The 14452-nt window shown below is 62.1% G+C and overlaps 1 protein-coding gene across 1 annotated transcript in view; it reads right to left on the bottom strand.

Annotated features, from left to right (window-relative positions):
• Positions 1 to 5559: 5559 nt before the first annotated feature.
• The window catches only part of GFM1 (G elongation factor mitochondrial 1), a gene marked incomplete at its 5' end in the record, with an annotated part of 13329 nt that continues 4436 nt past the window's right edge, over positions 5560 to 14452 (bottom strand). Inside the window, 7 exons of the mRNA XM_078885831.1 lie at positions 5560 to 6192; positions 8683 to 8736; positions 9636 to 9796; positions 10127 to 10271; positions 10959 to 11121; positions 12740 to 12822; positions 13524 to 13661. Of these exons, the coding sequence (XP_078741957.1) occupies positions 6073 to 6192; positions 8683 to 8736; positions 9636 to 9796; positions 10127 to 10271; positions 10959 to 11121; positions 12740 to 12822; positions 13524 to 13661 (864 nt within the window). The remainder of the gene's footprint in view (positions 6193 to 8682; positions 8737 to 9635; positions 9797 to 10126; positions 10272 to 10958; positions 11122 to 12739; positions 12823 to 13523; positions 13662 to 14452) is intronic.

The following is a 14452-nucleotide window of genomic DNA, read 5'->3' as shown; positions in this document are numbered from 1 at the left end:
AGACACAGACGTGGCCGGCACACACACGCGGCGCTGGGGAGACGCCACCACCACCACCACCCAGGGGAGGCCCAGGACTCGAGGCGCGTTCAGGCCGATGCACAGAGACAGCTGCCGCTGGGGGTGCCCCTCAGCTCCACTGGGCAGCCTTTGAAATGCTGAGGATTTGAAGCTCCTCCCTCTCCTCCTCCTCCTCCTCCTCCCTCTACTCCCCCTCCTCCTCCCCCCCTCCTCCTCCCCCCCCTCCTCCCCCTCCCCCTCCTCCTCCTCCTCCCCCTCCTCCCCCTCCCCCTCCTCCCTCTGCTCCTCCCCCTCCTCCCCCTCCCCCTCCCCTCCTCCCCCTCCTCCTCTCCTCCCCCTCCTCCTCCCCCCCTCCTCCCCCTCCCTCTCCTCCTCCCCCTCCTCCCCCTCCCCCTCCCCCTCCTCCCCCTCCTCCTCTCCTCCCCCTCCCCCTCCCCCTCCTCCCCCTCCTCCTCTCCTCCCCCTCCTCCTCCCCCCTCCTCCTCCTCCTCCCCCTCCTCCCTCTCCTCCCTCTCCTCCTCCCTCTCCTCCTCCTCCTCCTCCTCCTCCCCCTCCTCCTCATCCCCCCCTCCTCCGCCCCCCCCTCTCCCCCTCACTCCCCCCCCCCCCCCAGGACACTCCCCGCGAGGCTCTGGCGGTGAGCGAGCCACCGGTGCTGAGCACGCCGCACCACGAGTTCGCTCGGCACGTCCACACCGCCCCTGCCGCACGCCCCGCCGGTGCCGCCCCTGCCGGAGGAGGGGGAGGGGGGAGGAGGGGGAGGAGGGGGACGAGGAGGGGGGGCGATGTGGTTGCCGCCAGGGCGCTACCGGGCGGTGCCGTCGACGTTCCGTGCCGGTGCCCAGGGACGGTTCCTGCTCAGGGCGTTCGCCAGCGCCAGGGTCACCATGAGGTGAGCGCGGGGGGGGGGGGGGGCGGGGGGAGACACGGGAGACACGGGGAGACACACGGAGAGAGACGGGCAAGACGGCAGAGACACGGGGAGACACGGGGAGACACGGGGAGAGATGGGGAGACACACGGGGAGACGCGGGGAGACACACGGAGAGAGACGGGGAGACACACGGGGAGACACGCAGAGACACGGGGAGACACACGGGGAGACACGGGGAGAGATGGGGAGACACGCGGGGAGACACACGGGGAGACACACGGAGAGACACGGTGAGACACGGGCAGACACACGGGGAGACGCGGGGAGACACGGGGAGACACGGGCAGAGATGGAGACAGATGGGGAGACACGGGAGACACGGGGAGACACACAGGGAGACACGGGGAGACACAGGGAGAGACGGGGAGACAGATGGGGAGACGGGGAGACACGGAGACACGGGAGACACGGGAGACACGGGGAGAGATGGGGAGACGGGGAGATACGGGGAGAGACACGGGGAGAGACATGGGGAGAGACATGGGGAGAGACACGGGGAGACACACAGAGACACACAGAGACACACAGAGACACGGGGAGAGATGGGGAGACAGATGGGGAGACACACGGGGAGACGCACGGAGACACGGGGAGAGAGATGGAGAGACACGGGGAGACACACGGGGAGACACGCGGAGACACGGGGAGACACACGGGGAGACACAGAGACACGTGTCTCGTCCCTGCTGTCCGCCTGTCTCCCCAGACTGGTGACTCCCACGGACAGAGAGAGGGACAGCTCTCACTCAGCGCAGCACAGGTGAGGGTCCACACTTACCTGTACACTCACCTGTACACTCACCTGTACACTCACCTGCACACTCACCTACACACTCACTCACCGGCACACTCACCTACACACTCGCCTACTCACTCACCTACACACTCACCTGTACACTCACCTACATCCTCACCTGCACACTCACCTACACACTCACCTACACACTCACCTGTACACTCACCTACACACTCACCTACTCACTCACCTGCACACTCACCTGTACACTCACCTGTACACACACCACCACACTCACCTACACACTCACCTACACACTCACCTACACTCTGACCTGTACACTCACCTACACCCTCACCTACACACTCACCCACTCACTCACCTACTCACTCACCTGTACACTCACCTGTACACTCACCTACACACTCACCTGTACACTCACCTGTACACTCACACACTCACCTATACACTCAGCTCTGTGTACCCTGTACACAAAGGCAAAGGCCCCCCGTGTAGCCTCAACAGGCTGCTGGGGCAAGTGCTGTTAGCGAGCGTCACCTATGAAGGTAGACACAGACAAAGCTCCCCCGTATAGCCTCTACAGACTGCTGAGGCAAGTGCTGTTAGTAGCGAGTAGTAGCAGCACCTATGAAGGCTGCCGGCACTGTGACACACGAGGGGGTGGGTGGCCAGCACCACGCCCGGCCGCCTTTGTCTCCCCAGTGGCGATGTTCACTACACCACCGCCTGTTCGCGTCCATGAGCGCTGTCCGCCTGTTCCTACAGGCAGAGGGTGCAGGCGGCGGAGCGGCTGGGACAGGCGGTGGTGGAGGTGAGTGACTGCGGTTGTGGTGGTTGTTGTGGTTGTGTGTGACTGTGGCTGGTGGGGAGTGGTGGTGCAGCGGTTAGCGCTTCGCTGCGCTACGAACCCGGCGACCCGAGTTCGATTCCCGCTCACAGGCCACTAACACCAGTGACGATTATCAACCGGTCCCGGGCCTCCCCTAGGTCGACTCAGTCTCAAATGAATACCTGGTGCGGTGTGTAAACATCGCCACTGGGGAGACAAAGGCGGTCGGGCGTGGTGCTGGCCACCCACCCCCTCGTGTGCCGTTGCGGCCTTCATAGGTGCTCGCTAGCAGCACTTGCCCCTACAGTCTGTTGAGGCTACACGGGGGGATCTTTGTCTTTGTGTGACTGTGTGCGGTTGTGGTTGTTGTGGTTGTTGTGGTTGACTGTTTTCGTGGTCGTATGCCTGTAATTGTTGCTGTATGATCTGCACCCGTTTGTTGATGTTGTTGTTGTTGTGGCTGTTGTTGTTGTTGTGGCTATTGTTGTTGTGGCTATTGTTGTTGTGGCTATTGTTGTTGTTGTGGCTATTGTTGTTGTTATCCCCCCGCCCCCCCCCCCCCCAGCTGTCCCGCGTCTCCGTGATGGCGCCCGCCTCAACCACGGGGCCACCGCGGCGGCCATTGTGAGCCCCACCTCCGCTTCCCACAATGCATCATCGCCAAACCGTCACTGGGGCCAAGGACCAATGGGGACGCGACGTTCGTGGAGGTCGGAGTGGTGGCGCAAGCCTCCCTCCGCCAGGGGGGACGCGGGTTCACACCTCCGCGAGGAGGACGCTGGCTTCCTCCGTCAGGGGGACGCGGGTTCACACCTCCGCGAGGAGGACGCTGGCTTCCTCCGTCAGGGGGACGCGGGTTCACACCTCCGCGAGGAGGACGCTGGCTTCCTCCGTCAGGGGGACGCGGGTTCACACCTCCGCGAGGAGGACGCTGGCTTCCTCCGTCAGGGGGACGCGGGTTCACACCTCCGCGAGGAGGACGCTGGCTTCCTCCGCCAGGGGGACGCGGGTTCACACCTCCGCGAGGAGGACGCTGGCTTCCTCCGTCAGGGGGACGCGGGTTCACACCTCCGCGAGGAGGACGCTGGCTTCCTCCGTCAGGGGGACGCGGGTTCACACCTCCGCGAGGACGCGGGTTAACACCTCCGCCAGGGGGACGCGGGTTAACACCTCCGCCAGGGGGACGCTGGCTCCCTCCGCCAGGGGGACGTGGGTTAACACCTCCACGAGGAGGACGCAGGCTTCCTCCGTCAGGGAGGCACGAAGAGCTCCCTCCACCAGGGGGACGCGTGTTTCACCTCCGCGAGGACGCTGCCTTCCTCCGCTACTGGGACACGGGTTCCTCCTCCAGGACACTGGCTCCCTCCGCCAGGGGGACACAGATTTCACCTCCGCGAGGAGGACACTGGCTTCCTCCTGTATCTCCGAGTCTCTGTGCATCTCTGTGTCTCGATAGGTCTCTGTGAATCTGAGTCTCTGTGGGTCTCTATGAATCTCTATGGGTCTGAGTCTCTGTGGGTCTCTGAGTCTCTATGGGTCTCTATGAATCTCTATGGGTCTCTGAGTCTCTATGGGTCTCTATGAGTCTCTGAGTCTCTGTGGGTCTCTATGAATCTCTATGGGTCTCTGAGTCTCTATGGGTCTCTATGAATCTCTATGGGTCTCTGAGTCTCTATGGGTCTCTATGAGTCTCAGTCTCTGTGGGTCTCTATGAATCTCTATGGGTCTCTGAGTCTCTATGGGTCTCTATGGGTCTCTATGAACCTCCGTGGGTCTCTGTGGGTTTCCACGAACGCTGTTGTCAGTGGCGTTGAGGATGTGCGATGCGGCGAGGACAAAAGAAATCCGCGCGTCGTGCGAGCTGCGTGTACAAACCGTGTTTTTATTAAGTTAACACCTTGAAACACACACACACAGCCGCCTCTGCGTGTGTGCGCTCGTGTGTGCGCGTGCGTGTGCTGTGCGTACTGTGTGTGTGCGCGCATGTGTGCGTGTGTGTGCGCTGTGCAGGTGCGTGGTGTGCGTGCTGTGCGTGTGCGCTGTGTGTGCCCTGTATGTGCGTGTGTGCCGTGTGTGTGTGCCCTGTGTGTGCGTGCTGTGCGCTGTGCGTGTGTGTGTGTGCCGCGTGTGTGCGCTGTGTGTGCCCTGTGTGTGTGCCGCGTGTGTGCTGTGCGTGTGCGCTGTGTGTGCCCTGTGTGTGTGTGCCCTGTGTGTGTGTGCCGCGTGTGTGCTGTGCGTGTGTGCTGTGTGTGTGCCCTGTGTGTGCCCTGTGTGTGTGTGCCGCGTGTGTGCTGTGCGTGTGTGCTGTGCGTGTGCGCTGTGCGTGTGTGCTGTGTGTGCCGCGTGTGTGCTGTGCGTGTGTGTGCTGTGCGCGTGTGTGCTGTGCGTGTGTGTGCTGTGCGCGTGTGTGCTGTGTGCGTGTGTGCTGTGCATGTGTGTGCGCTGTGTGTGCTGTGTGTGGTGCGTGGTGTGCGTGCTGTGTGTGCGCTGTGTGTGCCCTGTGTGTGCCCTGTGTGTGTGTACCGTGTGCGCGCGCTGTGCGTGTGTGCTGTGTGTGCTGTGCGTGTGTGCTGTGCGTGTGTGCTGTGTGTGTGCTGTGCGTGTGCGCTGTGTGTGCGCGCGCTGTGCGTGTGTGCTGTGTGTGTGTGTGCTGTGTGTGCTGTGCGTGTGTGCTGTGCGTGTGTGCTGTGTGTGTGCGCTGTGTGTGCGCGCGCTGTGCGTGTGTGCGTGTGTGCTGTGCGTGCTGTGCGTGTGTGCTGTGTGTGTGTGTGCTGTGCGTGCTGTGCGTGTGTGCTGTGCGTGCTGTGCGTGTGTGCTGTGCGTGTGTGCTGTCTGTGTGCGCTGTGCAACACCAACACAAAAACAACCCAGCGGCAGCTGCTGTAGAACTGCATCAGGGTCACCCCAACGATTTCCCGAGCTCTGGCGTCCTCTAGGGTTGGTAACGGCGCCGAGTCTCCCGCGTAAAATGAGGGAGGGGAGGGAGACGATGGTGGTGGTGGTGACGATGGTGGTGGTGGTGGTGACGGTGGTGGTGGTGGTGACGGTGGTGGTGGTGACGATGGTGGATGGTTGTGGTGATGGTGACGACGACGGTGGAGGTGGTGTCAAGATCGGCCTCTGTGGAGGAGGAGGCTCGTGAAGGACGCTACTGCGCAGTTGGAGGCAGTCGCCCTCCAACAACAACGGAGGGCGGAGGAGCGACGCGGTGGTGGTGATAGTGGTGGTGGTGGAGGTTGTGATGGTGGAGGTGGTTGGTTGATGGGGGTGGTGATGGTGGTGGTGGTAATAGTGGTGATGGTGGAGGTGGTGGTTGGTTGGTGGAGGTGGTGGTGGTGGTGGAGGTGGTGGTGGTGGTGGTGGTGGAGGTGGTGGTGGAGGTGGTGGTGGAGGTGGTGGTGGAGGGGGTGGTGGAGGGGGTGGTGCACACTCGAAGGCAGCGTTGTTGCGTTGTTGGTATGGATGGAGGTGGAATCCTGCGATTGACGTACGTGGTGGACAATGCGGGTGAGAGCGGGGGGGGGCGAGTCCTCAGTTCTTGGCTTTCTTGAGCTGCCCCGTGGCCTCCAAGTGCCTAGTGACGATCTCCTCCTGCACGGAGGGCGAGCACGGCTCGTACTTGCGGTACTCCATCGTGTACTCGCCTTTGCCCTGCTCGCCCACACGGGGGGTGACAAGGGGGGGGGTGAGTTGGTAGAGCAGTGAGAGGGTGAGTGGTGAGTGGGTAGGTGAATGGGTAGGTGGGTGAGTGGGTGGGTGAGTGGGTGGGTGAGTGGGTGGGTGAGTGGGTGGGTGAGTGGGTGGGTGAGTGGGTGGGTGAGTGGGTGGGTGAGTGGGTGGGTGAGTGGGTGAGTGGGTGAGTGGGTGAGTGGGTGGGTGGGTGGGTGAGTGGGTGGGTGGGTGGGTGAGTGGGTGGGTGGGTGAGTGGGTGGGTGGGTGAGTGGGTGAGTGGGTGGGTGGGTGAGTGGGTGGGTGGGTGAGTGGGTGGGTGGGTGAGTGGGTGGGTGGGTGAGTGGGTGGGTGGGTGAGTGGGTGGGTGGGTGAGTGAGTGAGTGGGTGAGTGGGTGGGTGGGTGGGTGGGTGAGTGGGGGGGTGGGTAGGTGGGTAGGTGGGTGGGTAGGTGGGTAGGTGGGTGGGTGAGTGAGAGAGTGGGGCGGGTGAGTGAGTGGGTGAGCAAGTGGTGAGTGGTGAGTGGGTTGGTGAGTGGGTGGGTGGGTGAGTGGGTGGGTGGGTAGGTGAGTAGGTGAGTAGGTGAGTAGGTGGGTGGGTGGGTGGGTGAGTGGGTGGGTGGGTGAGTGGGTGGGTGAGTGGGTGGGTGGGTGAGTGGGTGGGTGGGTGGGTGAGTGGGTGGGTGGGTGGGTGAGTGGGTGGGTGGGTGGGTGAGTGGGTGGGTGGGTGAGTGGGTGGGTGGGTGGGTGAGCGGGGTGGGCGGGTGGGCGGGTGGGTGAGTGGGCGGGTGGGTGGGTGGGTGGGTGAGAGAGTGGGCGGGGTGAGTGAGTGGGTGAGCAAGTGGTGAGTGGGTGGGTGAGTGGGTGAGTGGGTGAGTGGGTGGGTGGGTGAGTGAGAGAGTGGGCGGGTGAGTGAGTGGGTGAGCGAGGAGTGAGTGGGTGAGCGAGTGGTGAGTGGGAGAGCGAGTGGTGAGTGGGAGAGCGAGTGGTGAGTGGGTAGGTGAATGAGTGGGTGGGCAGACGGGTGGGCGGGCAGGCAGGTGGGCGGGCGGGTGGGCGGTGTGAGCGGGTGGTGGGCGGGGCGAGTGAGTGGGCGGGCGAGTGGTGGGCGGGCGAGTGGTGGGTGGGCGAGTGGTAGGTGGGCGAGTGGTAGGTGGGCGATTGGTGGGTGGGTAAGTGAATGAGTGAGCGAGAGGTGAGCGAGAGGTGAGCGAGAGGTGAGTGAGTGGACGTACAAGTGGTGAGTGGGTAGATGATTGAGTGGGCGGGCGGGCGGGCGAGCGTGCAAGCGGTGAGTGGGTAGGTGAACGGGTGAGCGGGTGGTTGAATGGGTGAGCGAGTGGTGAGTGAGCGAAGCGAGCGGGTGAGTGGTTGGTGGGTCAGTGAATGGGTCAGCGGTTGAGTGAGCGAGTGGGCAAGTGAATGGGTGAGCGATTGGTGAGTGAGCGAGTGGGTGGATGGGCGAGCAAGTCCTGAGCGGAAAGGTGAATGAGTGGGATGGATGGGTGAGTGGGTGAGTGAGTGGGTGAGTGAGTGAGTGAGTGAATGGGTGAGAGTGGTGAGTGAGTGAGGTGGATGGGTGAATGAGTGGTGAGTGAGTGAGGTGGATGGGTGAGTGAGTGGTGAGTGGGTGGGTGAGTGAGTGGTGAGTGGGTGGGTGAGTGAGTGGTGAGTGGGTGGGTGGGTGAGTGGGTGGGTGGGTGAGTGGGTGGGTGGGTGAGTGGGTGGGTGGGTGAGTGGGTGGGTGGGTGGGTGGGTGGGTGGGTGGGTGGGTGAGTGGGTGGTGGGTGGGTGGGTGAGTGGGTGGGTGGGTGGGTGGGTGGGTGGGTGGGTGAGTGGGTGGGTGAGTGGGTGGGTGAGTGGGTGGGTGAATGAGTGGTGAGTGAGTGAGGTGGATGGGTGAGTGAGTGGTGAGTGGGTGGGTGAGTGAGTGGTGAGTGGGTGGGTGGGTGAGTGAGTGGGTGGGTGGGTGGGTGAGTGGGTGGGTGGGTGGGTGAGTGGGTGGGTGGGTGGGTGGGTGAGTGGGTGGGTGGGTGGGTGAGTGGGTGGGTGGGTGGGTGGGTGGGTGGGTGAGTGGGTGGGTGGGTGGGTGAGTGAGTGGGTGGGTGGGTGAGTGGGTGGGTGGGTGGGTGAGTGAGTGAGTGAGTGGGTGGGTGAGTGAGTGGGTGGGTGGGTGAGTGAGTGGGTGGGTGAGTGAGTGGTGAGTGAGTGGTGAGTGGGTGGGTGGGGTGGATGGGTGAGTGGGTAGGTAAATGGGTGAGCGGCTTAGTGAGCGGTTGAGTGAGTGGACGAAGTGAGCGGTTGATGGGTGAGTGAGTGGTGGGTGATCGAGTGGGTGAGCGAGTGGTGGGTGAGCGAGTGGTGGGTGAGCGAGTGGTGGGTGAGCGAGTGGTGGGTGAGCGAGTGGTGGGTGAGCGAGTGGTGGGTGAGCGAGTGGGTGAGCGAGTGGGTGAGTGTGTGAGGTGAGTTTCACCTCCGTGCACGACCTCAGCTCCATGGAGAATCCGAACATGTCGTTGAGCGGAACCTGCGACACGGTGACACATGACAAGCTTGTCACCACCCCTCCCACGTGTCACCACCCCCCCCAACGTGTCACCCCTCACCCACGTGTCCCCCCCCCCACGTGTCGCCCCCCCCCACGTGTCGCCCTTCCCCACGTGTCACCCCTCCCACGTGTCTCCCCTCCCCACGTGTCCCCCCCTCCCACGTGTCTCCCCTCCCACGTGTCACCCCTCCCCCACGTGTCCCCCCTCCCACGTGTCCCCCCCTCCCACGTGTCTCCCCTCCCCACGTGTCCCCCCTCCCACGTGTCTCCCCTCCCACGTGTCACCCCTCCCCCACGTGTCCCCCCTCCCACGTGTCCCCCCTCCCACGTGTCTCCCCTCCCCACGTGTCCCCCCCTCCCCCACGTGTCTCCCCTCCCCACGTGTCCCCCCTCCCACGTGTCCCCCATCCCACGTGTCCCCCCTCCCACGTGTCCCCCCTCCCACTTGTCACCCCCCCCCACGTGTCTCCCCTCCCACGTGTCCCCCCCCCACGTGTCTCCCCTCCCCACGTGTCTCCCCTCCCACGTGTCACCCCTTCCCACGTGTCCCCCCTCCCACGTGTCTCCCCTCCCACGTGTCCCCCCCCCACGTGTCTCCCCTCCCACGTGTCCCCCCCCCACGTGTCCCCCCCTCCCACGTGTCTCCCCCTCCCACGTGTCTCCCCTCCCACGTGTCCCCCCTCCCACGTGTCACCCCTCCCCACGTGTCTCCCCTCCCACGTGTCACCCCTCCCCCACGTGTCACCCCTTCCCACGTGTCACCCCTCCCCCACGTGTCACCCCTTCCCACGTGTCCCCCTCCCCACGTGTCTCCCCCCACGTGCCCCCCCCCCTCCCCCCCGTGCCCCCCCCCCCCCCGTGCCCCCCCCCCCCCGCACATCAGCGTAGAGGGTGAAGTATCCGTCGGTGCCGTCCTGCCCGGTGACGACTCCGCGCCGGCGGTTGACGGCGGCGATGATGGCGCCCTGGAAGTCGAGCGGAGCGTTCACCTCCACGCCCATCACGGGCTGCAGCAGCACCACGCTCGCCTCGCTCATCGCTGGGGGGGGGGGGGGTCATGTGGGGGGTGATTTGGGGGGGGGGGTGTGGGGGGAGACGTGGGGGGAGACGCTGGGTGATGTGGGTGGTGGTGTTGGTGGTGGTGTTGGTGGTGGTGATGGTGGTGGTGTTGGTGGTGGTGTTGGTGGTGGTGATGGTGGTGGTGTTGGTGGTGGTGTTGTTGGTGGTGGTGTTGGTGGTGGTGGTGTTGTTGTTGGTGGTGGTGTTGGTAGTGTCGGTGGTGTTAGTGTTGTTGCTGTTGTTGTTGCTGCTGTTGTTGCTGCTGTTGCTGCTGCTGCTGTTGTGCTCTACGGCGGAGGCGTTGACCCACCCTGCCTGACGGCGCCCTCTGCGGCGCGCATGAAGGCGTACTCGCTCGAGTCCACCGCGTGGTGAGCTCCGTCCGTGAGCACGAAGCGCAGGCCCGACACCTTGTGTCCCGACAGCGGGCCCTTCTCACACGCCGCGCGGAACCCCTAGGGGGGCGCGGGGCGGGGGGGGGAGACAGACGCATTAGTCACGCACGCACACTCGCACACACACACACGCACACACACTCACACACACGCGCGCACACGCGCACACGCACTCACACACACATACGCGCACTCACGTACACTCGCACGCACACACGCACACACACGCACGCACACACACGCGCACACACGCGCACACGTACACACGCACACACGCACGCGCACACGCACACACACTCGCACACACACGCTCACGCGCACGTACACACGCGCACACACGCCACGTGTGTCCCTGTCTCCCCCCGCCTGTCCCCGTGTCTCCCCGTGTCCCCCCCCCCCCCCGCCCGTGCCCACCTCCCCCCGTGTCTCCCCACGTGTCTCTCCCCCCCCCCCCCCACGTGTCCCCACGTGTCCCCACGTGTCCACCTTCTCCACGGCGGGCACGAACTGCCGCGGGATGTTGGTGTCCCCCTGCGTGTCTCTCCCCGTGTCTCCCCACATCCCCCCGTGTCCCCACCTTCTCCCCGTGTCTCCGTGTCCCCACGTGTCCCCCTGCGTGTCTCTCGTGTCTCCCCACACCCCCCCCCACGTGTCCCCGCGTGTCCCCACGTGTCCCCACGTGTCCCCACGTGTCCCCCCGCGTGTCCCCACGTGTCCCCACGTGTCCCCACGTGTCCCCCGTGCCACCTTCTCCACGGCGGGCACGAACTGCCGGGGGATGTTGGTGCCTAGGAGCCTCTCGGCGAACTCGAGCCGCGTGTTGTCCTCCGCCGGCAGCGGCTGCAGCTCGCCCACCACCTTGCCGTACTGCCCCGCCCCCCCAGACTGCTTCTTGTGCGTGTACTCGAAGCTAGCCGCAACCACGATCACAATCACAACAACAACCACAACAACCACAACAACAACAACCATCACCACCTTGCCGTACTGCCCCGCCCCGCCAGACTGCTTCTTGTGCGTGTACTCGAAGCTAGCCACAACCACAACAACAACCACAACCACAACAACAACCACAACCATCACCACCTTGCCGTACTGCCCCGCCCCCCCAGACTGCTTCTTGTGCGTGTACTCGAAGCTAGCCGCAACCACAACAACAACCACAACATCAACCACAACAACAACAACAACCATCACCACCTTGCCGTACTGTCCAGCCCCGCCAGACTGCTTCTTGTGCGTGTACTCGAAGCTAGCCGCAATCACGATCACAATCATCAATCATCAACCACAATCATCAATCATCAAACACAATCATCAATCATCAACCACAATCATCAATCATCAACCACAATCATCAACCACGATCATCAATCATCAATCACAATCATCAACCACAATCACAACCATAATCACAGCCACGATCACAGCCACAAAAACACCCCCACAATCACAACCACAATCACAACCACAATCACAATCACAACCACAAACACCCCCACAATCACAACCACAATCACAACCACAATCACAACCACAATCACAACCACAATCACAACCACAAACACCCCCACAATCACAACCACAATCACAACCACAAACACAACCACAATCACAACCACAAACACCCCCACAATCACAACCACAATCACAACCACAATCACAACCACAAACACAACCACAATCATCACACTGACCTGCCAGACTGCTTCTTGTGGATGTACTCGAACTTAGCCACAACCACCACAACCACAACCACAACAACCACAACAACCACAACCACCAAATTTGGCATGCCCCCTTGTGTAGTGGTGTACAGGGCATCACGTGGTGCAGGGTGTAGTGTGTGGTGCAGGGTGTGGTGCAGGGTGTACTGTGTGGTGCAGGGTGTGGTGCAGGGTGTAGTGTGTGGTGCAGGGTGTGGTGCAGGGTGTAGTGTGTGGTGCAGGGTGTGGTGCAGGGTGTGGTGCAGGGTGTAGTGTGTGGTGCAGGGTGTGGTGCAGGGTGTACTGTGTGGTGCAGGGTGCAAGGTGTAGTGTAGTGTGTGGTGCAGGGTGTGGTGCAGGGTGCAAGGTGTAGTGTGTGGTGCAGGGTGCAGGGTGCAGTGTATAGTGTAGTGTATAGTGTGTAGTGTATAATGTAGTGTAGTGTGCAGTGTATAGTAGTGTGTAGTGTATAATGTAGTGTAGTGTGTAGTGTAGTGTGTGGTGCAGGGTGCGAGGTGTAGTGTAGTGTGTAGTGTAGTGTGTAGTGTATAGTAGTGTGTAGTGTAGTGTGTGGTGCAGGGTGCAGGGTGTAAGGTGTAGTGTAGTGTGTAGTGTAGTGTGTAGTGTAGTGTGTGGTGCAGGGTGCGAGGTGTAGTGTAGTGTGTAGTGTATAGTAGTGTGTAGTGTAGTGTGTGGTGCAGGGTGCAGGGTGTAAGGTGTAGTGTGTAGTGTAGTGTGTGGTGCAGGGTGCAGGGTGCGAGGTGTAGTGTAGTGTGTAGTGTAGTGTGTGGTGCAGGGTGCAGGGTGCAGGGCACCACTCACTGGACGGGCGCCAAGATGGACTCTCTGAACGCCACCTTGGGCTTGCCTTGTACGCACGCACACGCGTACTCACTCGCCATCCGCTACACACACACACGCACGCACGTGCACACACGCACACACACAGTACACGCACACACACAGACACACACAGACGCACGCGCACACGCGCACACACACAGTACACGCACACACACACACAGACACACGCGCACACGCGCACACACACAGTACACGCACACACACACGTACACACACAGACACACGCGCACACGCGCACACACACAGTACACGCACACGCACACACACACACGAACACACACGCACACACACAGTACACGCACACACACACACGAACACACACGCACACACACAGTACACGCACACACACACACACGCACACGCACACACACACACGCACACACACACACACGCACATACACGCACGCGCACACACACACGCACACACACAGGTCCCCATGTAGCCTTAACAGACACGTGTGTGTGTGTGCGTGTGTGTGTGCGTGTGTGCGTGCGTGCGTGTGTGCGCGTGCGTGTGTGTGTGTGTGCGTGTGTGTGTGTGCGTGCGTGCGTGTGTGCGCGTGCGTGTGTGTGTGTGTGTGCGTGCGTGCGACGCAGTAGTGGTAGTAGTGCAGCAGTTAGCGCTGCGCTACGAACCCGGCGACCCGAGTTCGATTCCTGCTAATGGCCTGGCACAAGCGTCGTGGTGACGTCACCGCCACTTAGTGTCGTTGTTGTTGTCGTTGTTGTTGTTGTTGTTTACCTGTGCGTAGATCTCCAGGTGCAGCTCCCCCATGCCCGAGGCGATGGTCTCCTTGCTCTCGGGGTCGTAGGTCACGCGAAACGTGGGGTCCTCGCGCGTGAAGCGGTTGATGCCCTTGGAGAACTTGTCAAGGTCGGCCTGCGGGGGCAGCAGCAGCAGCGGCGTCGTCAAAATCGTCGTCAACGTCGTCATCAACGTCGTCGTCATCATCGTCATCATCAGGAATGTCATCGTCATCAACATCGTCATCATCGTCATCATCAACATCGTCATCATCAGGAATGTCATCGTCATCAACATCGTCATCATCGTCATCATCAACATCGTCATCATCAGGAATGTCATCGTCATCAACATCGTCATCATCAACACCGCCATCACCACCATCACTACCACCATCATCACCATCACCACCGCCATTCACCATCACCATCACCACCGCCATCACCACCATCACTATCACCATCATCACAATCACCACCGCCATTCACTATCACTACCACCATCATCACCGCCATCACCGCCATCACCATCATCACCACCACCATCAACACCGCCATCACCACCATCACTACCACCATCATCACCATCACCACCGCCATTCACCATCACCACCGCCACCGCCATCACCACCACCACCATCACCATCACCACCACCACCACCACCATCACCACCATCACCACCATCAACACCGCCATCACCACCATCACTACCACCATCATCACCATCACCACCGCCACCGCCATCACCACCACCACCACCACCATCACCATCACCACCATCACCATCACCACCATCACCATCACCACCACCACCACCACCATCACCACCACCATCACCACCACCATCACCATCACCACCACCACCACCACCACCATCACCACCACCACCACCATCACCATCACCACCACCATCACCATCACCACCA

This window comes from Lampetra fluviatilis, unplaced genomic scaffold (genome assembly GCF_964198595.1).
Source record: "Lampetra fluviatilis unplaced genomic scaffold, kcLamFluv1.1 SCAFFOLD_1356, whole genome shotgun sequence".
In the NCBI taxonomy this organism is placed as follows: Eukaryota; Metazoa; Chordata; class Hyperoartia; order Petromyzontiformes; family Petromyzontidae; genus Lampetra; species Lampetra fluviatilis.
This window is presented reverse-complemented; position numbering and strand designations above follow the sequence as displayed.